This window comes from Chenopodium album, chromosome 2, assembly GCF_948465745.1.
Source record: "Chenopodium album chromosome 2, dcCheAlbu1.1, whole genome shotgun sequence".
NCBI lineage: Eukaryota > Viridiplantae > Streptophyta > Magnoliopsida > Caryophyllales > Amaranthaceae > Chenopodium > Chenopodium album.
The window spans coordinates 5,194,437-5,220,403 of record NC_137835.1 but is presented as its reverse complement, the minus strand read 5'-3'; the positions used below and the strand labels follow the sequence as shown (position 1 = coordinate 5,220,403).

The window sequence follows — 25,967 nt, the reverse complement described above, 5'->3', positions numbered from 1 at the left end:
TAATATCTCAAATAAAAACAGATTACACCTCATACGTAACATTGTTTGTATCAATGGTTTTTAGTTAAATTTGACATATATATATATATATATATATATATATATATATATATATATATATATATATATATATATATATATATATATATATTGAAATAACACTTTGAACCAAACATTTTATCCTAAAACTATCCAAAATTTTATCGAAATTAAAACTCTAAATTATCCTAAAAATTCTATCTAAATACATCCAAACCTTTTCTATCATACAAATATATATCCAAAAAAAATTATATATAAGTTGATATATATTAAAGTGTTATTAAAGTATACTCATGTAAGATCTTATTTGATATATAAGTTGGGTAGGTTCACATTACAAAGTATCAAATTTGAAAATACGTAGTATATAAATTGTGTCCAAAGATATTTAAATTTTTTCGAGTTTTTTTTTTAAAAAAATTACTTTGTATATCTACCTCCTTGTTCTTCAAGGATAATACACTTGCAAGTTCTTATCTTTTTATCAAGAAAAAACAGGATTCACTTATATTATTTTATTTTTTGAACAAAAGGATAGACAGGATTTTTGTTTTAGAGATAGAATAATTTTTATCACGGAAATACAGGACTTTTGTTTTTAAGAAAGAAAACAGAGTTTTGTGTATACAAATAGTATAAAAGATCTTCTTGTCAAAAAAAAAAAAAAAAAAAAAATACTATAAAAGATCTTTTATAATGTAGCAATTCTTGTAAGGGAAAAGAATAAGGTTGGCCTAGTGGTTGGAGACCCTCTTTGCTCTTTCCATCCCTATGAGAAAGGGTTCGGTTTTCAGTTTCTCACCCCAAGCAAGTAGGATCCCTTATTCTCCCCAACTTGCGAATTCTCCTTACCTTAATAAATAAATAAATAAATCTTGTAGGATTAAAACACTAGATTATACTATTACAACTTTACAAGCTTTATATAAGACATATTATAAAAAAAATATTTCCCACAGATTTTTTTTTTTTTTTTTTTTTTTTTTGAAAATAATTACCTTGATACTTGGTAAGGTTTTATTAAATGGTTGATAAACAAACAATCTTCTACGTAGTATATAAAATAAATTGAATGTCAACTAGTTCTATTAGTTAGACATTTTGTGGGTGATACCAATAATCCAATATAATCGCTTTTCAACTACGTCACTTAGGGCCTGTTCTAATAGACTGAACTCAGCTGAAGTGGACTGAATTGAACTCAGAACTGAAGTGAAATGAATATTTTATAAGAGAAGGAAATTAGGAGCTGAACTGAACTGAGCCGAACTGAACTGAACTGAAAATAAACGTATGAGAACATGCCCTTAAGCTCCTTGGCTACAATAATCAGGCTAAGAGATGTGAACATGAATGAATTTATATATGATTATGGGATCATAAAACAGAATAAGAAAGTTGACTATTTTATTCATATAAAATCATTGGAGCATGATTACATTTATACCGATCCCTCATTACAAATCCTCATTACAAATCCAATGGTAACATTGTCCAAAATCTTCATAACAAGGTAGATAAAATTATCCAATGGTAACATTGTCCAAAATCTTCATAACAAGGTAGATAAAATTTGAAACCTTTCAAAAAAAAAAAAACTTGTGTGGACCTAGTCCACAATAATATATTGAATATACGCACACAAGTACACAAGCAACTGATATTATATTGAATATAATGACCCTAATTTTAAATAATAATCTAATTTTTTACATAGTAATCTTTATTGAAACGTGTCATTATATTGATTGAATATAACCCTATCAACGTATTGACCTTTATTATTCATACTGGACAGTATTCATTAAAAAAGTAACCTCAATTAACGATGACCATCTTAACTACTCCGTAAGTACTAAAAATATTGGGAACTGACCCCTTTTTAAAAACTCCGTATAATTTTTTATACAAGTATTTATTATAGGGGACAAGTCCAATTGGTCCTCAAAAATGATCTCCATATTAGATGCAAATCATATACACACAATTAATAAATATAATAACTGATCCTTTATAAAATTTGAAATATTCCAAATGCTTATCTCATGCATTACAACATTATATGATCACGGTAAGGATATTTTGAAAATTGGCTTATAACTACTAGTATTGTAAGATCAAATTGTGACAACTTTTTCCGAATAACTTACGACTATATACAAAATGACAATTATAATATTGTATTGGATGAAGTACGTACACTGAATGTAATAAGAAAATCAAAATATTAATATGAATAAACTCTCAACAGTCACATGCATGAGAATTTATGACAATGAATGAATTTATATTGCATTCAAGAATTACCATTTTATACGAGTAAAATACGTTTGTGGAAAAACTATTTGTACCATGTACGTACCTGGTATAAGTAATTTTTATTCAATGATAAATTCAGGAGTTGACCAATAAGGTACGATATCCTAGGTGAATAAATTGATATTAGACACCTGGAAATTAGGTTAGTCTCAATGATTGGTCTCATCTACCAAACCCACCCCCTATCTCCAAACCAAACTACTTCTCAAATCAAAAGTTTCAGAATCTTTTGGAAAATAAAGAACCAAAAAAATCTCTCCCGGCCCTCTCATATAAAGTAATTTTCAAAAGATTTATTATACTATGTAATAAAAATTAAATATATCTATATTTATATATATGTTCCTGTTAAAAAAAAAAATGCCTTATTGATGTTGTCGTAAGCGTTGTTAGTAATGTATCCTAATTGATTAGTCATATGGAGTAATGGATATATATCCCATTGTCTCATGTTAGGGCCTTTGGTACCACTAAATTGTAGAGAAAATTGAGCGGCATTCTAGTAAAAACAAAAACTTTTACAAGAAATTACCTTATGATAATGAATTTTTGTAACTTTCAGTAAATTCCAACACGATTGCATATGGTCCTTACTACTAAGTAATGACAATAATTAAGTATTAGAAATTCAAGTAAACTTCTTTTAAATTAACAATATAATAAACTTAATAAACTCTAACCTTGAATACTTTGATTAGGTGATTATTAAAGAGAAGGAACACACTTGTTTTACCCTTTTACAAGTAGTAAAAAGAACAGGAGGATAATTGGTGGAAAAACTTTTTTGACTAGAGGGTGGGGATGATAAAATTGATAATCATAGTATCATATTATGTTATCACGTGTAAAACAAGGAAGTTGTGTTATTTATCTTACACTAGAAGTTGCTAATTGCTTTAAAGTTTCTATCTTAAAAACAGTGTCACATATACATGTGGCACTTATACATTACCGCACTTATGTGTTATGTCGTCCTCTAATTTAATTTGGCCTATTCAAGACTATTTCTTCACCATTTTCTCTAAAAATAATACGAGTAATTACAAACACTATTTGTTTTTTTATTTTTATTTTTTATTTTTGAAGTTGATTTGATGACAGTATGGGAGGCTAATTTTGAAGCTAATAAGGACTTATTTTTATCATTTATTTCTCATATAATAGAGAGAAGTAGAAATCTAATTAAGGGACGGAGGAGGGAGTACTACGGGCCTGTTCATATTTACTGAAATGAGCTGAACTGAACTGAACTGAACTGATTGGAGCTGAACTGAACTGAATTGAACTAAGATGAAATGAATATTTTATGAGAGAGGGAAATTAAGAGCTGAGCTGAACTAAACTGATTGAAGCTGAACTGAACTGAAGATAAGTAAATATGAACAGGCCCTACGTACGTACATATTACGTAGTATTATGAGTAAATGAAACACCAAAGGGTGGGTGTCTTAAATATCTTCAATTTTCCATGTAATTGCGGATAAGGAGGGATATGTTATATGGATAGAATCATAGAATATATTTGTATATTGAAGAGTTAATTAGATACTTAGATTCCGATGTAAATTCTCATCTCTTGATGAAGAAGATGCTTGGAGATGAGGATGATGATGGTGTGATTGGTGTCATGGAATCATAGCGTCATTATGGCATATTTTTACATGCGTAACATTGCATGTATTAGGAATGGGCATTATTTGCACTTTGTGACCATTTTTTCCCATTTATTCTCCTCATTTTTAGGTCGGGTTTTAGCTTACAATGAAAATTTATAGTTGATCTTTAGATTTGAGCAATTTGTTACACTCTTATATGTGACTTACAAAAAAAATCCTGATAAAGTTATTAGCTTAGTTATTTGGATAAGAATCACTTCATGCAAGGATAATACTTATCTCATGTAAGGATAATATTAAAATTAATTAGTAATTATCCATACAATTCTACAGAATCAAAACACTTTTTTTTTTAGGAATTGAAACAGAATTAAAAGTTTAAAACACTGTATAAAAAACAAAGTGATTTTTATTTTTTTTATTTTTTTTTGTAAGAGTCACAAAGAATAAATAAGAATTATTATATTATCGAATTTCCGTTGTTGTGGTTAAAAACATATATACTCTATTGATTATTATGGAGATGAATTTTTTTCCTACAATATACATCATACTGATTGAATTTTCTTAAGCAATATATTCTTATTTTAATTGAATTCTTTTATCACAAATGAATTCTTTTCATCATTTTTCATTATTTATATTGTGGCAATTTGTCAAAATTAAGGGACATAATTCCACTAAGGGCCTGTTCATATTTACTGAACTGAACTGATTGGAGCTGAACTGAGTTGAACTGAACTAAGCTGAAATGAATATTTTATGAGAGAGGGAATTTAAGAGCTGAACTGAACTGAACTGATTGGAGTTGAACTGAACTGAACTGAACTGATTGGAGCTGAACTGAACTGAAAATAAGTAAATATGAACAGGCCCTAAGAAAATGGTTAACAAACACTTTAAAGGCCGGGATTTCTTTATTCCATCCTACTCCCTTCGTACCCTCTAACATAAATCAGATTTATTTGTAAGGTTTTGGTCCGATAGGAAATCTTCCTATATTACTATTAAAAAAGTAATAATAATTACCATGTACATTCACTAAAGACGCCACTGCCCGGTTCGAAGCCCGACACGTAAAAAGCATGGCACGACATGGGCACGAAAAAGCATTGCACGTGTGCATGTGGGCCGAGCCTGGGCCGCTTTTATATGGAAGAAGCATGATAAGGCACGTCACGACAAAACATGCTAAACCAATATAATTTTTCTTAGACACGCAAACCCAACATGACCTGACATGATGGCACATTATATGGAAGAAGCACAATAAGGCACATCACGACAAAACATGCTAAAACCAATATAATTTTGCTTAGACACGCAAACCCAGCATGACCTGACATGATGGCACATGGGCCTGGTCCCGGACCAACCTTTGAAAAATTTGGCCTAACATGATACGACACGAAATTCGTGGGCCGAGCCATGGGCCGGCCTAACTAGTCCCAAAGCACGTGGGCCAGCCCATAGCCATTTTTAATATTTTACCTACTGAATTTTATTTCATACAACATACAAAGGTAATAATGTATGCTACTTGTAATAATTTACAAATAAATAATTAATTTTATAACTTGAAGAAATATACTTAAATGTTTAATTATTGCTATGGTGTATGTGAGTAATGTATTGACTTCTTTGAGATGAATACATATATACTTTAAAAAATTATTATTCGCTATTAATCTATTATAATTAGTTGATGCGCTCTATTTTTTTTATTTTTTATTTTTTTTGAAAGAAGTCCTAGAGGACATTAAATTTCATTAAATAAAGCCAAACGACATCTACAACTGAAAATTAACAATAATGAAAACGAATTTAACAAAATCAAACAAGAATTAATCGGGGAAGGGCTAAGAATCCAAATACATACATAAATATAACAATTCAGCACATTCTCGATTCGTTGTCTCATACAACTTTTTGAGTGGATCCGTCGTCGCATCGCAATTTTTATAATTAGTTGCAACGCTCTATTTAATTTTTAAAATAAATATATTACCATCGATACACATTATTTGCAACAATTAAATATTTTTTTACTTTATTATATAAAATTGTTACAAATAATATAATTACTAAAATAGAGAAAGTTTAGTTGGGGTGGAGGCAAGGGAATGAGAAGAAATGTTTAGTTGGGGTTGCTTTGCTATGGCAGATTTGGTGTCGCAGGAATGAGAAAGTTTTCAACGGCAAAGAAATCCCTTTTCAAATAGTTCGAGACAGAGTTTTTCGCCTGGTGTATGGTTCTGTCAGCAAGAGAGTGTGCAAAAGTCCAAGAAAATGGCTCCCTCCCCCCTCTGATTTTGTGAAAATTAATTGTGATGCTTGCCTCAAGACTGAAGGCTGGGTTGGGCTTGGAGCAGCCGTGAGAGATGCTGCAGGAGAAGTACTCTTTGCAGGGGTGAGAAGAGCTCGTGGCTACTGGCCACCTGAGATAGCCGAGTGTAAAGCATTGCTTTTTGGAGCTAAATTGGCTCAGAGGTACGGCTTCAGGAAGGTGATTTTTGAGTCGGATTGCAAACACATTATAACTCGACTATCGGAGGCTGCAACATATTTCACTGACCTTGATTCGGTGATGGATGATATTTTTCATGTTTGTTCTAGTTTTGATTTTGTTTCTTATTAGTCTCATGTAAAAAGGGATGGGAACTTTGTTGCCCATCACCTAGCCAATGTAGTTCCGTTTGGTGTCGAACAGGTGTGGGAGAATTATTGCCCCTTTGTAATTGCTCCTTACGTTCTAATGGACAAATTGTTCATTGATTAATAAAATCGGCACTAAACTTCTCTCAAAAATAAAAATAAAAAATTACTAAAATAGAGAGAATATATAAATGTAATCATGCAAGTCATATGGTAATCTATCCATTAGGCAGAGTCCCCACTCATTCCTATAAATAACATGAAGTACGGAGTATAGTAACTTTCCTTTTTTTGGGTGCTAAGAGGGTAAGAATTTTTCACAAAGACATAATGAGGAAAAGTCGGCTAAATATAAGGACATACAAATTGATGATTGTCCTCTTTGCTCATTATTCCCTACCTTTATTTATTCCCCAATTCTCATTGCCCATAAAAGATATTTTTCCATTTATTTATCCCACTCACTAAAAAAAAATGTACGCATATAAACAAAAATGTTGAGATTGATGAATTAAATTAAAATGAGTTTTCATTTTATTTTTGGCGGTCCAAATTCCATGATGACAACGGGTGCATTTCCGCATAAGGCATCAACTAAAATAAAAGCAACCAATAATAAACTTCAACCATGTAATAAAAAAAATAAATAAAAAAAATGCTCGGTATAAAACTATGATTAAGGAAATAAATTAATATAAAGTTAATTGACTAAAGTAAGCTTATGTCACTGATTTTGGACTGACTACATACATCCTCTGATTATATTGCTCATAAACATGAAGTAATCAAGCATGATGCCTGGGAATCCCTTCCATATTTTATGACCTAAAATTTGTTTAATTAGGTTTTATTTGGTATCAAATGTACCTTTCTTCTTTATTATTTTAATTTCCCTAAGCAAAATGTTTGATGAACTACTCTTGCCCTCTTTAATAAAATAACCTTTTGTATTGTACTAGAAGGTATCGCTTTGCAATTGTAAGTAGATTAGTGTGCTGTCATTTGAGATTATGAGTTTATGACTAGTTTTAACAATGACATATATTCTTGATTAAAATAAGGCCTTAATTTTTATTCCGTGTGAGAAATTATTTAAATTTATCATATATACCATTTTGTTGCTTTCGTTTAGATTTTGTTCTCATATAATCGATTCAAAATGGATGGGATGATAAATTATAATGGACAGAGTCATTGTTTTTATTTGTTGGAGTAATTTTTTAGTTGAAAGGAATCATCATTGTTAATTACATTGTCAATGCAATAGTAAATGATTTAACCTATTTAATTGACTATTTACTCATCTCACACACAGGTACACATACAAAATTGACTATTTCTATGGCTGAATTCAAACTATATTGAAAGAGAATTGAATAAAGTCTTTGTGTATTGGAATATACACATTGTTAACAAAATGTAGATATTGCTCTAACCAGCTATAACTCCTATAGAGTGGGATAAAAAAAATATGTGTTACATGGTGAGATTCCTATAGTTGAAAGTTATTATTATAGGGAAAATTATTCCTCTACATTATGTAATATATAAGACTAATACGAGAGTCTCATGATGTACACTATATTTTAAAAGGAAGAGTCGGTTTATGAAATAACAAGGACAAATTTAGTAGGCCCCATTATCCTCTCTCAAGCTCCATTCCCGATATTAATAAAGGAAGTGATTAGTAATTTGGGTGATATGAGTTGATAGGTGAAGATTTTTTCTAACCCCTTGATTAATGCTTGATTAAATTAAATAAAGTGAAAGTTTATGCCGTTCACAAAGAAATTGTAACACTTTGCAATGTAAGTTCCTTCAAAGAATATAAAAGATTACACACATGACAAATCTACATACAAATATGATAACTATAGTTGAAAACAAGAATGCCGTGACTAGTTTTTTATGTTGGAGGTCGAAGTCATTGTGGGACCATGGAATCTTAATTTTATCCTTAATTAATTTAATTATGATCAACAAAAATGTGGCATAGTTTTTAGTATAGTGTAAAAAAGTGCTATATGTATCAATGTATGCTCTCTTACCTAACAATATACAGTGATAAGAAAAGATTATATATAGTATTATGCAAGTATTTCATGCTTAATGCCCTCGATCAATTGATTCTAATCTATCATGTTATATAAATCATGTCAAATCAACTTTTTTAATCCTAATCCACATTAATAACCATGATAAACCTTAACTATATGGCATGAATTATGAGGAAAAGGGCATTGTAACATTAGTGATAGTACCCGTTGTTTAAACTCAAAATCAATTGTTTATTTATCCTATATCAATAGAGATCTTGTATTTCATTATTTGTCTCAACTCTGACATCTTATTTATGATGCACCATGGCGATATGTCAACCTTACCATTTGTGATGGATTATTTGAATGTAAGTTGCTGACGTGTTTAAATTGAGAATTACATGATCAAAATAGATAAAATTTATGATTCGTCATTAATTGAGAAAAGATCTCAATAATCTAGTCTCAACCATATTTGCCTTTTTTTTTGCCAAAATTAGCCGAAAATGAAGGGTGTACTTGCAAACCTTTGTCTAAATTTAATGAATTGTAATTCAGAGAACCTTAGCCAGATTGACTTGAAGCCTTGAAGGTGATCCTACTTCAATTTTTTACTAGGTACTTTAGTATTTTATATTTTCCCTATTGTATAGTATCTTTGTCCAACTACTTTACAATTGTTGCTTCCCTTTGTAAGCTGTCAATGGAAATTGTATCTGTAAAGGTGTACATAGGTTGTAATATTGTTTTGCACCCTACAATAATACCTCTTCAAGCTAATTATGATTGAAAAAAAAAAAAAAAAAAACTTTTGTTTTTCTTTATGTGTTAAGACTTTATAATAAGGTTTTATTTTGTTGAGTTCATAATAAATTAGTAAGAAGTTAAGAACTCAAGATTGCAAAGCTGAACAATACATAATGTGACACTAGCACACTACATAATATAGGGTCCATCTTCCCATACACACGTATATATATGATGCATTTTTAAGTGCTTTTAAAAGCACATTTAGCACTAATTTTTGTCATGTTAATGGTGTTAATATGATTTAATTTAGGGCTTGTTTGACATATTTTTGGTTTTCAGTTTTCTGTTTTTTTGAAAACCAAAAACCAAAAACAGGAAACAAGAAAAATGTGTTTCCACTTTTCTGTTGTCAATTTTCAAAATAATCATGTTTTTAATAAGTTTAAATAATTTTTGATTCATTTTGGGACATATATCACATACTTTTAAAAAAACAAAAAACCAAAAAACAGAAAACCGCAGCAATGCCAAACGAACCCTTAGTTTTTCTTTTCCTTGTATAATGACAATGCCGGTGAGGAGTGAGGGGATGGAGGGATGGTTGGTCCCTCCATCTCCCCCCCATGTGATGGGGGTTCGACTCCTCACAGCCCCATTCCTATGATAGGATGGGGCCCCCTCCCCGTAGTTTACCGGTAAAAAAAAAAAAGTATAATGACAATGCCGGTAGAATATAATGCTAAATTATTGATTTTGTTATGTCTACACTTTTTTAAATAACCATCAAGCATTCAAAAAAAAAAAAAAAATTCATTTAAAATGAATTACTCTCGTCTCTTGATACTATATGTTAAAATGTTAGTTCTTGACACATTTTAATTAAAGTAAATTTGTGTTAAGTATTTCTAAAAAGGCAATAATAATATTCTCTTTGTTTTTTTTGGTGCAATAATATTCTCTTTGTAATGCAATGTAAAGAGTATATATCATTATATCAGTAATTAATTCGTAAACATTTTCCAATTACATATAAAAAAAATATCCTTATTTTGGTCAAGCTTCATCATCTAATACTTTAGAGACTAGACCCACTAAAAAGTGATGAATAAAAACTAGAATAACACCATAATTAGCCTATTTTGTCAGAAACTAACCCATATTTCTATATTTAAATATAAAATACAACTCTCCAATGATGGGTGGTAGTTGAAGTTGAACAACAATATAATGGTGGTACTAATAAGAGAGCATTGGTCACCACTAATTAAGTAGCAAAGCCTCAAAGGTCAAAGTCAAGCTATGGCAATTTTACCCAAAATTTTCTACTTTGTCCTTTTTTATTTAATTTTTTCCCAATTTTTTTTTTTTTAAAAAAATTTTGTTTGAAATTGTAATTTTCTCCGAAGAAGCATAAGTCAATTTCTAATAAAAATAAAAATGAATTAATTGAAAAACTTGAAGCACACGGTCACGGCACGCCAATTTCGACTGAATGAGAAAGAAAATGTCTAGAATTGACGGGTTGACTAAATTACAGCCCAATGGGGGCCCGCCACTTCACTTACCAAATGTACGAGTAATTTTTGTTTTGGTGTACTGTGTGGGCTCCATATTATTACAATTCACACATTCATACTTGAGTACCAAGTATTTTGTACGGGTACCACTTTGCCTAGCTTCGGTGTTTTGCTTCGGACCACAAAACTAAAGATACCTTAAGGGAGCGAGGGCGTTTGGTTCACTTGTTGACGTGTTTTTTGGATTAGCGATAAATTAAAGGTTGCGTTGCTTTATAACATGATTTTTCATACATTGGTTATATATGTCAAGAATGAACAATTTTCATTTGATTTTTCATACATTGATTTTTCATACATTGAAGGTTTTGCTACGTTTGTAAAACTTGTGATTTTTTCAAATAAACACTAAGGGCATGTTTACTTAATTTCAGGTTAGTTCAGTTCAGCTCCAATCAGTCCAGTTCAACTCAGTTCAGTAAATATAAACAGGTCCTAAGTATACGTAAATGAATATTGCTTTTATTCAATTTACGTACTAAGCGAGGGACATTCATTCTTATATAGGCTACATTAAGATTTAATTACTAGTACATGTGCATGCTTTTGATAATTTTCACTAGAATGTTCCCTTTTTTTTTTTTAATCTATATATGTTTTGGCCTTTTGGGTCACAAAAAGTTTGCTAGTAATTCTTTTATAAATAAAGAAGTGGCCAATAGATACTACGTGGAAAACACCATATTGTACATGTAATTTCTAACTTGAATTGTAATGGCTTTATTTAGTGATTTTAATGGTGGTTATACTTATCCATAAGCCATAACCAAGTCATCCCTGAAAAGGACTATTAGCTTGGCATTTTATTATATGATGCATTGTCAGTCTAAAACTAGATATATATCTTAAATTTGGTTTTAATATCTTTCAATCAGCATAAAATTATATTCTATAGACATATATACTGTACCTTGGATAGGTTAGTTTACTGATTAAGGCAACACCTAGCGTGAGTCACTACCTTAGATTTAAGATGCATCCAATGAGCCAATCAAAAATGTTTGTTGCCAAACTTTTGATGTAACAAACATTTTTGATGCGTGAACTCTATCGTCTTCACTTTCAGCAATCAGCATGCATGCATCATGCATGGTTATACAAATCAAAGGTGCTTAATTAGTTCACATATATACTCCAATACTCCATATGTGTTTAGTACATATTGATGGAAAAATTAAATACTTGTGGTTGATTTCAATAATAAAATAAAGAAGATAAATGAAAAAAAATACTTGATTGAAGATCTCAATTATACAGTTGTACCGCAGAATAGAATCTATTGCATTAGAAGCGAAATACCAGACCATGTAGTGGATAGTTATATAATAATGAGTGAAAACCAAAAGTTACTCTCGTCTGATCGGCTGGACGAACCAGCGGTTGGACAAACCAGTCCAAGTAAGTCTGAGATAAACCTTTAATTTCCAATTGCATTACTAACTCTAACACATATCTTCCATACAACATGAAATTAAAGTAGTCCAGAATTTTTTTTATGCAAGACTCTTTATACATAGAAAAAGATCATCGATCAAATGATATACACTTTACTTAGCTAGTCTATCACAAATCTAGGTTCATTCCGGAATCCATACACTTTACTTAGCTAGTCTATCACACATCTAGGTTCATTCCGGAATCCATACACTTTACTTAGCCAATCTATCACACATCTAAGTAAAGTGTATTTCGTTGCAACTTAAAACTTCTTTATAAGTACAATCAAGTCAAAAGCATCATAAAGAGTGTGCTAGTTAAGTGAAACACTTGTGTCCAATAGGAAGTTGGACGTGTGGCCGACGTAAAATTGGAAAGGTTCATGCCAACCAACTTGTCTTGGTTGCAAACTTCCTAGAAAAAGACTTGGTATAATTGAGAATTTGAGAGTTTAAAACCTTATTAACCTTTTTACTATCACTTTCTTATGTTAGATATTTTAGGAGTCAAATTCTAGTCTTATATACTATGCAAGCATTGAAGCATATAATTCAAACTCTAGAGACTACTTCATTCCCGTTAATCCAATTCAATATGTAGTTCACACCCTTCAAGAAGAGAAACAACTCTTCCTGACGAACAATTGTTATTGCATTACACCATTTTCAAATCTTAAAACTAGGCCATGGATAAAATATAGACCTACTCCTTTATCAGCTGATTCAATCACTTGTTGATTTGAACAGTAAATTTTAGCTTAAATTATCAAATGATTGTACAATCATGAGTTGGTGATATTATTTATCTCGCTCTATTTTACTCGATAATATATATGATGACATGGTGTCATATCAAAATTAACATGAAAAGAAAATTTGAGTATTATATATGTCCCATCTTTTTCCTTCATTAAACAAATTGAATTATGTTGTATGGTTAATGGCATGGATCATATCACCGATAAAAGTATCGAATGGGAAAAGAACCAAAGAGGCAAAGATCTACTAGCATTAAACTTGTGATGCATATGATGTTGGAAAAAAAAAAAAAAAAAAGACTGAAAAAAAACCAATAGTTTGATTTATTTTTATTTTTTAATTTTCCGATGATGAGCAGCATGCTTTATACAAGTATATATTAAGTATATATTTACTTTTGCTAAAAAAAAGTTCAATACTTGGAATAGAGGTATCAATTCAAATCAATAAGTTGGATCTAATTTGAATAGTCATACACTCATACTCGATCATTATTTTCATGTAAATCAAAATTTAAATCGGATTACTTTAAGTCCAAATGTTTGTTTTTTTTTTTGACAGCCTCAACCTTGAAGCCGCATCTAAATTCCGATCCATAATATTTCGTGTGCATATATATATAATGATCTGATAAAATTCACAAAGGTATGGCAGTCAAGAGTCAGAATTGACCAATATATGTAGACTTTATAAAATTAGTGGGAAACAAATTTTGATTCCTTCGACTCATTCGTGCTAAAAGGGGTCTACTTTACATTTCACTTACTGTTTTTGTAGACTCTTAACAACGAAGAGTTCATCAATTATTGTCTGTATTATTATTGTTGCATATATATATGTAGCTCTTGTGTTTTATTTCATTTTTTTTCAATTCCGATTATTTGTTTTGCTACTTGCTAGCTAGCTAGCTCTAAACTCTTTAACAAATAAACTGTTCCAAACCAGACACTTTAATAAACACGTAACTGTTCAAACCAAATTAGATGGGCGTAGTGTTGGTACTTTTGAACACTATATATACAAATCAAGAGGACTTAATTAACCAGTGGTTTTTTTTTTTTTTTTTTTTTTCAAATGCACCACTTCAATTTGTACTTCGTAATACTTTATTCGTATACTAAGTTTGACTTACTAATGATAAATAAATACGGAGTATTGTTCGTTATATAATACATGGGTTTAAGTCCTACTTAAGTGAAGGTGCATGCTTTGGTAGGGATTCTCTTACCCTCCCCTCTACTCCCAAGTATATGACCAGTATATATTGGACTAATCCGTAAGGGTTGAGGTATGATCAGGATTCGAAAGGGTTGAGATATTAATGGTCGATTGGTCGCACAAGTGTCTTGATGAAAAGTTAACACTTCAAAAATTTCTGCTTGATGTGTGCCATAGCATTATTATTACAGAGTATTAAACACAAAACTCAATAAAAAACAATTACCAAAATAGGATCACTAGGTAATGAAATATTGCGCAACGTAATTGGATCATGATAATGGGCCTAGAATTTTGAACTCGAAGGAGAGTGTCTCCTGAAATGCGACCCAAAACTAAACAATGTTGGTTCTCTTCTACCTAAAGGGGCTGACAGCCTGACACCATGTGATTTTGTGATAACTTGGGGTTGTCTATTTTTTTTTTTTTTGGGGGGGGGGGGGGGGGGAATTTTTTTTTAATCCAAAATTCCAAATAAAGGTGTTAATTACATTATTCTATATACTTCAATGACATAATGTTCATGATTATAAATTAGAGGTTCAAAAGTTTGAGATAACATTATCTACCAAGGTTAAATCCTAAATGGAATGATTGGGGGTGATCAATGTTGAGATAATTTGATACTTTGTATTTACATGGAGCTATACATTGAACATGGTACAATCAAGGTTTTTTGTCCTCTACGTGCTTATACGGTATATGAGCATGTAATGACGTTGGTTGTATATGGTAAATATTCTTTAAATTGATACGATACTAAAAGTTATTAAAAGTTGATATTGTGAAAGTATTTTATGAGATGAATCAAACAAGATCTCACATGACTATATTAGTATTATATTATATGGTCAAACAAGAGTGATAAATAGTGCAAAAAGTCTATTATTGCAATATTAATGAAACAAAGGAAATATGTTCTATCTTACATCGGGTCGGACTAGATTTTGGTCTAATATATCGACCAAGCTCACTAAATTTACCCGGGCTTTCGGCTCCCGTTGGATCAGCCCAAAACAAGTAGTTGAATGGTTGAAAATCAACATTAAAATAAAAATGTGCTTAATAAAAAACAAAAGGGTCCTCAAAAAAAAAAAAAAAAAAAAAAAAAAAGGAACTAGATTCTACTTGGGCTTAGTAGCCCATTAAACTCTGTCCATTGCAATAACAAGATCAATCTGTAATTCTGTACTAAAAAACAAGCTCACAACAGAACTCGTGAAAATTGGTCTAAACAAAACAGGTTTATAAAAATGGTTAAAGGTTTGGGATGACCACAACTATATTAGGTCCAAGATTTTAGGGACCTTTTTTTGAGGAAAAGATTTTAGGGACCTTATTTGAGAAAAACGTTGTAAAAAATAAATCTTACGTTAATAATTGGATTTTATTTTATTTTGACAACGCTTACATAACATTAATCACTCTGATAGAAAATCAAGTATAGAATCTCAAAACATTATTCAATTCATATTCTACTAATGGCTTTGAATTTTCTCAATATCACATCACAATCTTAAGCATAATTTTTTTTTTTTTTTTTTTTTTTTGATGTTAAGCATAATTTATCATTGTTGTTAAAACATCTTTTTTTTTTTTTTTTTTATTTTTAAATGAAGATCCACAATATATTGGTATGGTAAATTCGAAGAATATATAGGTTTGATTTTCCAATCTTGTAGACTACAAAAATACTCCCTAAATTTCATTCTACTTGTCCAATTAATTAAAATTACTCTGTATCAATCTTTAACTAATACGTAATACAATGGAACATGTAAAATGAGATGAAGGTAGCACACCAAAAAAAAAGGTTACGGTACGTAGTACTAGCTTCGTTAACTATTATTTGCAACAAAGGAATATTTTATATCTCACTAATAATAGCCCTTTGTTGCAAATAATAGTTAACGGAGGTAGCATATAATATCTATATGTTTATAACACACGTCAATGTGTGCACCAATGTTTAAAATAAACATCGCATAATCCCCACCTGGACTCATTATCTCTGGTAAATGAGACCGTTAGGTTCGAAGGGCCGAGGTAGGAGGACCGGAAGTCGAAGTAGTCCCCCCACATAGGCCAGATTGGTTGCACAAAACTTGAATGAAGAAAATCTGTAAGACGATGACCACAGAAAGAGATGATATCATACATGGTCCAAGTGAAATGGACAGTTGTTGACACAAGTTTGACCCATTCACATTCAATTGTACAACCCCCCCTTACTTGTTTGTTCTTTCAAACTCCTGCACCTAATTTTTGAATTTTTATCTCCTACCCACCCACTCTCCCCTGATATCCTCAACATTTAATCTTTAAATTATATATACAGAAATAAATTCAGATTAGTAGATTATTTATTGTTTGTGTTAGTGGTACGTCAACACGGTAAAGGCTACACATACAATTGTTGTATGTGCTTAATTTGTCATGTTTTTATTGGCTAAAATTATGGGTCCAAGTTCCATTTAAATTCAATTTATATTTGAATCCTAGTTTTCTCCCCTTTTTAATGATGTGTCAAATTTCTAATGGTGTTGTATGTAGAGACCACATACAATAATTGTATGTGTATCAGCTCTCGTTATTTAGTATACTTGTTGGATTGCTAGTTGTTAGATAACTTTAATTTTGATGGATTCTTGTTATTCCTTTTCCCATTGATTCTATGACTTATTTATTTGTATTGTGGTTAATTAGATGTTTAAGACCACGTCGCTGTTTAATCATGATTTCGTCATCATGTATCTTTAAGTCAGTTTGACAATATTCTTAACATCATCTCAAGGTTAATTCATCACTATAACCTAATAACCTAAATGCTACCAAATTCTTTGTTTTATCAAGGAAGTAACATTTTATATAAATTAAAATTTTTTTTGAGTCAAGTAGGAATCACATATTTAATACGAAGTACTTATTGTTAATTAACGTACATATATGGTACATATATCATAATACCGTTTGATTGGATGTGCATGATGTGGCTTTGTGACTTTGTGTTAACCTGGTAGCAACATGTGGCACAAACATTGACTCTTGAAAGCCTTGATGATCTTCATTTTTGAAATGATATAGGTAGACAGACATTTTTTGACAATAGTAGAAGCAATTGTAATTTGTTATTTGTTACAATCAAACGGATTACAATTCTTATAATTGACCTCTTGAGCCATTTTTCAAACTTGCAACTTATCACATGAAAGGTACTCCAATTTAAAGCCACGATTAATCTATCATGGGGCTTGGGTGCAAGCCTCCCTAGACCTTTCAAAAAATCGATTAAGTTATCTTTGTGATGTGCAAGTAATAGTTTAAAAGCACTTTTAGTGTAAAATTGATATATGAGAGTGAGGGATAGCTCAAGTGGTTAGAGCTTCCTTCTCGATTTCAGGAGATCCGGGGATCGATGTGTAAAATTGATATAAAAGTAGCTTTGTTTCAATGATACTAGACTCACAAAGATATAGAGTGTGGGAGTTTATACCTAGACCATTTTAGTAAGATGAAAAGAAAAAAAAAAAGATAAATTACTCTATTTTATTAATTAATCCGTTGACCCAATATAATATTTTCCTTTTAAAAGTGCTAATGTGATGAGTTTCAAATAATCTCTTCCATTAAAAGGAGTATTAATGTATTATTTTTCAAAAGAAAAGACGAAGATAGTGTTTAAATTTTAGACAAGTTTATGGTTCGTTACGCATCAAATCCTAATAGTCCAAAAACAACACTGATTACAAATTTATAATTGATTAAAATAATATATTTGGAGTTTTGGACGTATACTCCTTACATGTTTCAATAAGTGTTACAGTTTGACTTTTCACTATTCACATAATGGTTTTGACTTGCAAGTATATAAAAAATAAATGTTATTGCATAATACATCGTTAGATTCGTCATAATGCATACTTTCACAATATCAATTTTCCTATAATTTTACTATCATCTAATTAGATAAATTAAATGTCAAAGTTGTGTCTTAGCATGCGTGTTTGGTCATACTGTAACACTTATTAAAACATGGATGAAGTATATATAAGTTGTAAATCCAATCGTTCCTCTAATCATAGTGTCCCTCTAGTCGAGGTTAGAGTTTTCCATTCAACTCACCACATTTTCTCATAATCATGTTATCATGTACATAAAACATAAGTAGTAAAGTATGAACCTACACACAAGTGAAGTGACATAACACATCCAACGTCCAAACCACACCCCATTCCCTACATTTCCTCGCAAGTCCCAACCAACATGTTAGCCCATTACCACACCAACCCAAACACCACCCAAATTTACAAATATAACAACAAATTAAATTAAATAAAAATTAAAAAAAATAATAAAAAAAAAATCCAATGTTCCCGCTCCCCAAAAACGCCGCCCTTTCACCTTCCCCTTCTTAACCCACCAACTTTAACCATAGTTAACCCACTTAACCCCTCTTCCTTATATATAACCCTCTCTCAACCTTCCCCCACTAAAACGCTCTAAAATTAATTAACCCCCAAAATATAAAAAAATCAAAAATGGCGTTTTACGCTGAAGAAGATGAAGTTTGGAAATGCTCATTACACCCATCAAAACGTCGTCGTACTGGCGTCTGCCCTTCTTGCCTTAAAGAACGCCTTTCCGCTCTTTGCCCTGACTGTGCTAACGTGCGCCCTTGCTCCTGCTACGCCACCACCTCGTCGTCTTCCTCCGCTTCTTCATCTTTCTCCCTCCATTTTACCGACGGCGGTCGGATTTCTAATCTCATCGACGGCGAACCGGCGTTCCGACGGTCAAGATCTTCCGCCTTCCCGTTCTTCCGATCAGCGAGATATTCCACCGTTGATGAGAAACCTCCGCCGGAAAAACTCGCCGGGAAATCGTCGTCGTTTTGGTCGGTGATTTGGTGGCAGAAGAAACCGAGGAGAGAGAAAGTGGAAGCGGAGATGAGGAGATCGAAGTCGGTTGCTGTTGCCGGAAATAATGATGTCGTCGGAGTTTCGAAAGGAAAAGGGTGGTATTTTCCGAGTCCGATGAAGGTTTTCCGGCAATCTTATTCTAAGACTCCTAAAGTTGTTCACGAACGTTCTCCTTTGCATCGAGGTTGAACTTTTAATTGTTAATTTTATTTTATTTTTAAATTATACTCGTAACGAGTTTATTAATTTTGGTAATTGTTAATAGCAATAGATAAATGATTAAATGATACTCCGTACTTGGTAGTAAGCTAATGTCTAATGGAAATCGAAGAGTGTTAATATTGGAAATACTTTATATGGGATGAATTAATAATACGAGTAGTCAAGTTTACAATTTGTGATCATAGTTATTGATTTGGTTACTGTTTTTAATTTCTATTAGTTGAATTAAAGTAATTAAAGTTTGAAAATTATTGCATAATTTTTAATCTATGAATGTATAACGGTTGTGTTATTGGTACGTCATTATGTCATTATTGGTAACGAATCTATACTTTAGACTAGAGCAAGTATAGTGATGGGTTGGTAAAGCTCCCAATTCATTTGTGAGTGGATCGGAACACTAATAGCAAATTTAATTGGAGCATAATTAATGCCACTAATTATGTTTATTTTTGAGAATCAATCTTTTTGTCAATGTCACTTGTTTAATTAGTTTTCAAATAAAAAATTAGACGAGTAGTAAAATGTATTACTCGTATTGAGTACTCGTAGTTCATTATAGTGACTTGACCATGAAGATGAGAATGCATATGTTACAAGAATCCTCGTATTTTAGGCGGAATGTCTTCTTGCCCCATATTCTTCATAGCAATATAGAATTATTGAATTGTGTCTTGCTCAATATATGAGATTAATCACGGTAAATAAAGACGGGTAGTGCTAATCATTTGACCTGATTTATGTCTAAGTAAAAATTTTGAGTCGTTTTAGTTTTTCAGGTGCTATCATGCAAATTTAAATGGCGTACTACCATGTAGACAATAATACATGTAGTATATTTAGTTTTTAACTTACGGAGTATATTATTGAATTTTATTAAATATACAAGTACTATAATTAAAAAGATATATATTATTGTAATATATTTGCAACCCCTACCAAAATCTCTGTTATTATTTTTTCTAGTGGAATAAGAAAACATTTGCACCACGTACATTTGCATTATTCTCTGCACCGTGTATGGCTACTAGCCTACTATAGCATTATTTTGTCATTACTCCTTAATTTAAATAAAATAACCTTAACATGTCCAATTGTATATAATTAATCCATGTGCAAGGTGACTCAATCCAATTATAGTGAAGACATTTATAAATTTTAATTACTAAATTAACCTAATGAAGTTGACAATTAAGTATATGACCATTTTGTGATCTAGCTAAATATAATCAATGGTGTTTTGATCCAAAAATTGAGGCACCTTGCTTTACAATGATTGAATGCATAATTCATACATCAATGGGTTAATTATGAAGGTTGGCATGTCTTTTAAATCAAGGTTCATATCTTTTAAATCAAGATTCAATGAAGAACAGGTTATTGTTGGAAGAAGTGACCCTACTTACCTTCCAATAATACAATATTAAAGTTAAACAGTGTTATAACAAAGAAACTATAGCAATAATTGTGACTTCTAAACAATACATATAGCCTTTCTTGGTACTTTTGAGATGCTTTTAGTTTTAACCGTGCGTGTATGATTGTCTAATTTTCATATTTTTTTGGGACACAAAAAGGGCTTTTAAGTTCGACCGTTTAGCTAAACTTTTCTTGTTCTTGCATCATTATTTTTGTGTTTCTTGCACTTCTTGGGTCAATTGTACACCTATCTTTTTAACGTGTTACGTCAACTACAGGAAACTGATAATATTATGGAAACTTAGGAAAATAATTTAGTTGGATATCATTAGCATAAAATTCTTTTGGGAATAATTCAGTCGGTAATTATAAAGAAGAAGATTTTTATTTTATTGTGAAATTTGTACTACTTTTGTCACATGAATTTCAAAAAATTGCATTATATTGGTGTTTTGGTGTGGCCCAATTGATGAATGACTGGGATAATGGATCTTATGTTAGCTTTTATAACAGGTTGATAATACGTTAGGATTGAAGAAATAAAACACAAATAAAAGTTGAGATTATTTTCGAATAATAGCAAGTTGGGGTTATTCAAAGCAACACATACAATTGTTTTCTTGTATGCACTTTACCATAACTTCTAGCCTAGCACTTTCACATGATCTACATATATTACGCCCCTTTGACTTCACATACAATTATAAATTTTACACTCGTTTGACTTCACATACAATTATAAATTTGACACTCGTTTGAAGGTTACTTCTATAAGTATCGAAACACTCGAAGTCGTTTTATTGATAATTACCTTCTTGAAGCTGAGGTGGTAGAATTCTGTATAATGCACTGAGACACAAAAATCTTAAGAAACAAAATGAAGTTTTATAAAATTAAAAAGCAATATGATACGTATTTTAGTGATAACACTCCATACTCGATTACTGTGTACTTTCGTAGAATGCATGAACAACCTTCACTTTTCTCTAATAATGACTTGATGAGGGGGTAGGTTATAAAGCTAGAAAACTATGTGAAGAGTGAAAGTACATGTATTGTCACAAAAACAAGGGGAGGAGAATTAAGGATAATAAACAAAGATTAGTGCTAATGGTGATTAATGTTCCAACAAAATAGGGAACATTCTTCTTGAAAATAGAAACTCGTGAGGCAGAAATTGATGATTTGTGATGACATTTTTGGTGCACGAACTTGTGAAAGCAACCTCTCCTTTCTAACTTCTGATCTTTTGCACGTTTCCTTGTTTGAAAGTTGAAACGCAAAAAACAATTTTTATTTTTAAAATTATATTTTGATGCCAAACAATTAGAAAAATACAGTAAAGCAGAACTCATCTGGTTGGCATATTTTAACCCTTTGGTCTGACAATTTATCCTTGGGTTTTGACAATAAAAGAGCACACTGTCTTGTACCAAAAAAAAAGTTGTTACAAAAAGTAGTTGTCTTGTTCTTGAGTCATCTTCTAAACTTGCCTCATAAGTCAAATACAATAATTGTCACTAAATTTCTTGCACAAATTGAACACTTTAGTTTGATTTGCATCATTTTGAGATTATTAAGGAATCTAATGAAATTGTAATACTTGAAAGAGAATTCATGATTAAGATCTCATCCTCATAGGAAAAATAATCACTTAGAACTTGTTTTTTAGGTAAAAGAGAGCTATTCTACTGACTCAAAACTTCTTATACATCGACTCAATTGTTATACTACCTCCATTAAATTGTTATACTTTACAATTAAATGATTACAAGATCATTGAAAAAATTGTTATACTACCTCCATTAAATATTATGTGCAACTTTGGAATATTTTATATCTCACAAATAATACCCCAAAGTTCCATATAATATTTAACGGAGGTAGTTATATAAATGGATCTAATAAAAAGTTGCTAACTTGTTATACAACTTTAGTACTCGTAACTTAACTTCAAGCCTTACTATTATTTTTAAAACATTGCTTGAAAAATGCAGTTTCAGCAGAGAATAACACAGGGATAATAATCATGTCACAAATTTATGTCATAATATGTAGCGCAAATGAAACACAAAAATCAAAGAAATTGTTGTCATATTAGAAAACTTAAAACCATAGGTTATTATTTTAGTTTTTGACAAAAAAAACAAGTGCATTCATTATAATAAAAACATACGGTATCTTCTTACAGATTCATTTATATATTATACAAAGTATATATTTATAAAAGATAGAAAAATAAAAAAATGGTGTGGTTGCAAAGGGATGAAAGAGATTAATGTTAATAATAATGTAATGTAGTGTCATGTTCAAGCTTTTTAGAGTGTGTTAAGAGCCGCTGAGAGCATGTGCAAGATATATAGCAGGATCATATTATAGCAGAAAAGATGTTTGATTTTGTTTTTGATAAAAGAAATGTGGATCCCCCTTTTTATTTTGGCAATATTTATTTGTCTAGTTTAAACAATTTTATATGTTTTTGATGAAAGGGAAAACTCATTATTTTGACACGTTGGAGCTAGTTGAGTCCACAATTGATATACTAATAAAATAATCTATGCATTTGTTTTTTTATTTCAACTTAATTGAGATGGAATTCTAGTCATATATGGTCAAACACTCAAACTAATTAAGCTAACATGTTAGTTACGTATACACAAGTGTTCCAACAAATGTTATATGCTCATAATTTGAAGGACATTGATGCTTAACTAATTTATTATATCCATAACTATATGATAATTATCCTAGCTATATTGTAAAAATGTTCTCAAATACAATAAGTTTTACTACATCCTATGTACAAATTATGGATCAATTTATGTATTGTTATGGGTTTTTGGTACGATGCCATTAGTTAAAATCTCATGTCGTAATTGTACTACTTACAACTTTATAAGCAGTATCATAAACTTACATAAGTCATTTGTGAACAAAGATAAGCGTCTATGTTTGTGGCACTTAGGCCAACGAACAAGAATATCTTATGTAAATTCTAACTTTTATAGTACATAATCATGACTTATTAATAATGCATAGTTTCGTGCATAGGAAATTTATTTATAATGGATCGGAAATATCTACAAGCAAGCTATCATCAACCTGTCATAATAATAATGAATATGAGTTTGAATAGTTCCGTATTTTCGGTCTATCAAACAATATAAGTTATATATATATAGATTTCAAATGTTACTATACAATCATATCGTTAAAATCCTAAAATTCGAGGAATATAATGTACTGATCATATTATAATTTATCCATTGTAGAATTATGTAAGATGATTGATTGATAGTATCTGCCTTAGGTTGTATGTGCCTTTGGTCCTTATAGTAGCCCAAGAGCCGAATGAAGATTAATGGGGTTTGATGGAATTATTGGTGTATCATCAAATCAAACCATATATTTTTAGTCATTGGACTATTCATGGCTTGCATGGCAAATGATAATTTTTGTTGCCTTCAGTTGACTAATCACATGTACGTATATAAGATTGGATTTATTCACATGCAAGTGGCCTTGATCTATTTCTTCATTATTGAAAATTGCCCTAATTTCTGTATTTTGTTGCCTACACAAAGAATTTATAAACTGTATATTCTGTTGTTTATGATCATTGAACCCTTCTTATACATTTTTGAGGGAATATTATTTAAGACTATATATATTATAACTCTTTGCATTTCAAAATAATCATATTTTTTATTTTAGGTCGATCGTCCTTAATATGCGATATGGTTTTTTTTTTTTTTTTAACTCATTAATTTGTCAAACTTAAGAAATTACATACATAAATAAAGTTAAAAATTATGATTTTTAAACAAGTTCATTAAACCGGCCTTCAATGAAATTTGAACTGCTAAGCAATTAAGTATACAAGAACATTGTACTTAATTGTATTATTTAGGGGACGGGGGAAGTAATGATCATCAAACCTATTGCATTACTTGATTAATATAGAGCAAAAGAAGTATCATAAACAAAATATGTTAATGTTATCCAATCATATATTGCCATTAATTCAAATGAATATTGATACATATGATGATCCAGGGCAGCATTTGGTGGAGGTATATTAATATGCGTCAGTGATGCATGCAGTACATGAAGCTTGATCAATCTGGCGGCTTTCTATTTCATTCCTGCTCATTGTCAATTCTTATGACCAATCCTTTCACCTTAAGCTTTTAGGCCTATATCAATGTCTAAAACAACCCTTTGTTAAGTACCTTATGATTTCATGCACTGTTAATCGATCCATCATTCGTTTTTATTCACCTATCTATCTTTTTTTCTTATTATTGCTCGTCTCCTAACATTTTTCACTATTCATTTGCCATTACTTGATAAAACGAAATAATTTTACCATCGACATACATATGTTATTTACAATTTAAAAATATACGACTGATAACTTAAATTAGTAGTCGATACCAATGTGTGCACAATTCTCCTATTCAACTTAACATATCATATAGGAAGTACTAATTTTCTTTAAAACAATTGAAGATTATACGAAGTACCACGCAGGATAAGAAGATGGTGGGGATAGATGGATGGGCGATCCCAAAGGGGCAACGGTGCACGTGATACTGTCATTTGTGAGCTTTATGTAGCAATATCAGAAACCACAAGAAATTAAAAAGACGATACTTTATTAATATATTAACTTGAATTGGTATTTTAGAGCAACCAATACCATATAAAAAACATTACATTATACATCAAATATTAATTAAAAAAAAAAGTCCGTATTCTTTGAATGTTTAATACGTCTCTGAAAACTCACAAAGATGGTTTAATGGGCCGGGGAGACAGTGAGTGTCCCTTTGATGACAACCATTACACGCCGAATTTGCCCACACGAATGTCTATATACCTTATCTTTTTCTCCTTGTTTCGTTTTGTATCTTTGCATTTTTATCTATGTTTTATTTAAGCTGTTTGTTACTTAAAACCAATGCAATAATACGCTTCAAATTCTCTTGATAGG

The 25,967-nt window shown here is 30.8% G+C and overlaps 1 protein-coding gene across 1 annotated transcript; it reads left to right on the top strand.

Annotated features, from left to right (window-relative positions):
* The first annotated feature begins 18,949 nt into the window (after nt 1-18,949).
* On the top strand, nt 18,950-19,519 carry LOC145567206 (uncharacterized). Its single transcript, XM_081626454.1, has one exon. The coding sequence runs from the start codon at nt 18,950-18,952 to the stop codon at nt 19,517-19,519; it is 570 nt and encodes a 189-aa protein (XP_081482580.1).
* The last annotated feature ends 6,448 nt before the right edge of the window (nt 19,520-25,967 follow it).

Excerpts from the sequence above, each read along its gene's own strand:
- LOC145567206 (XM_081626454.1), top strand. The coding sequence starts at position 18,950 with ATGGCGTTTTACGCTGAAGAAGATGAAGTTTGGAAATGCTCATTACAC.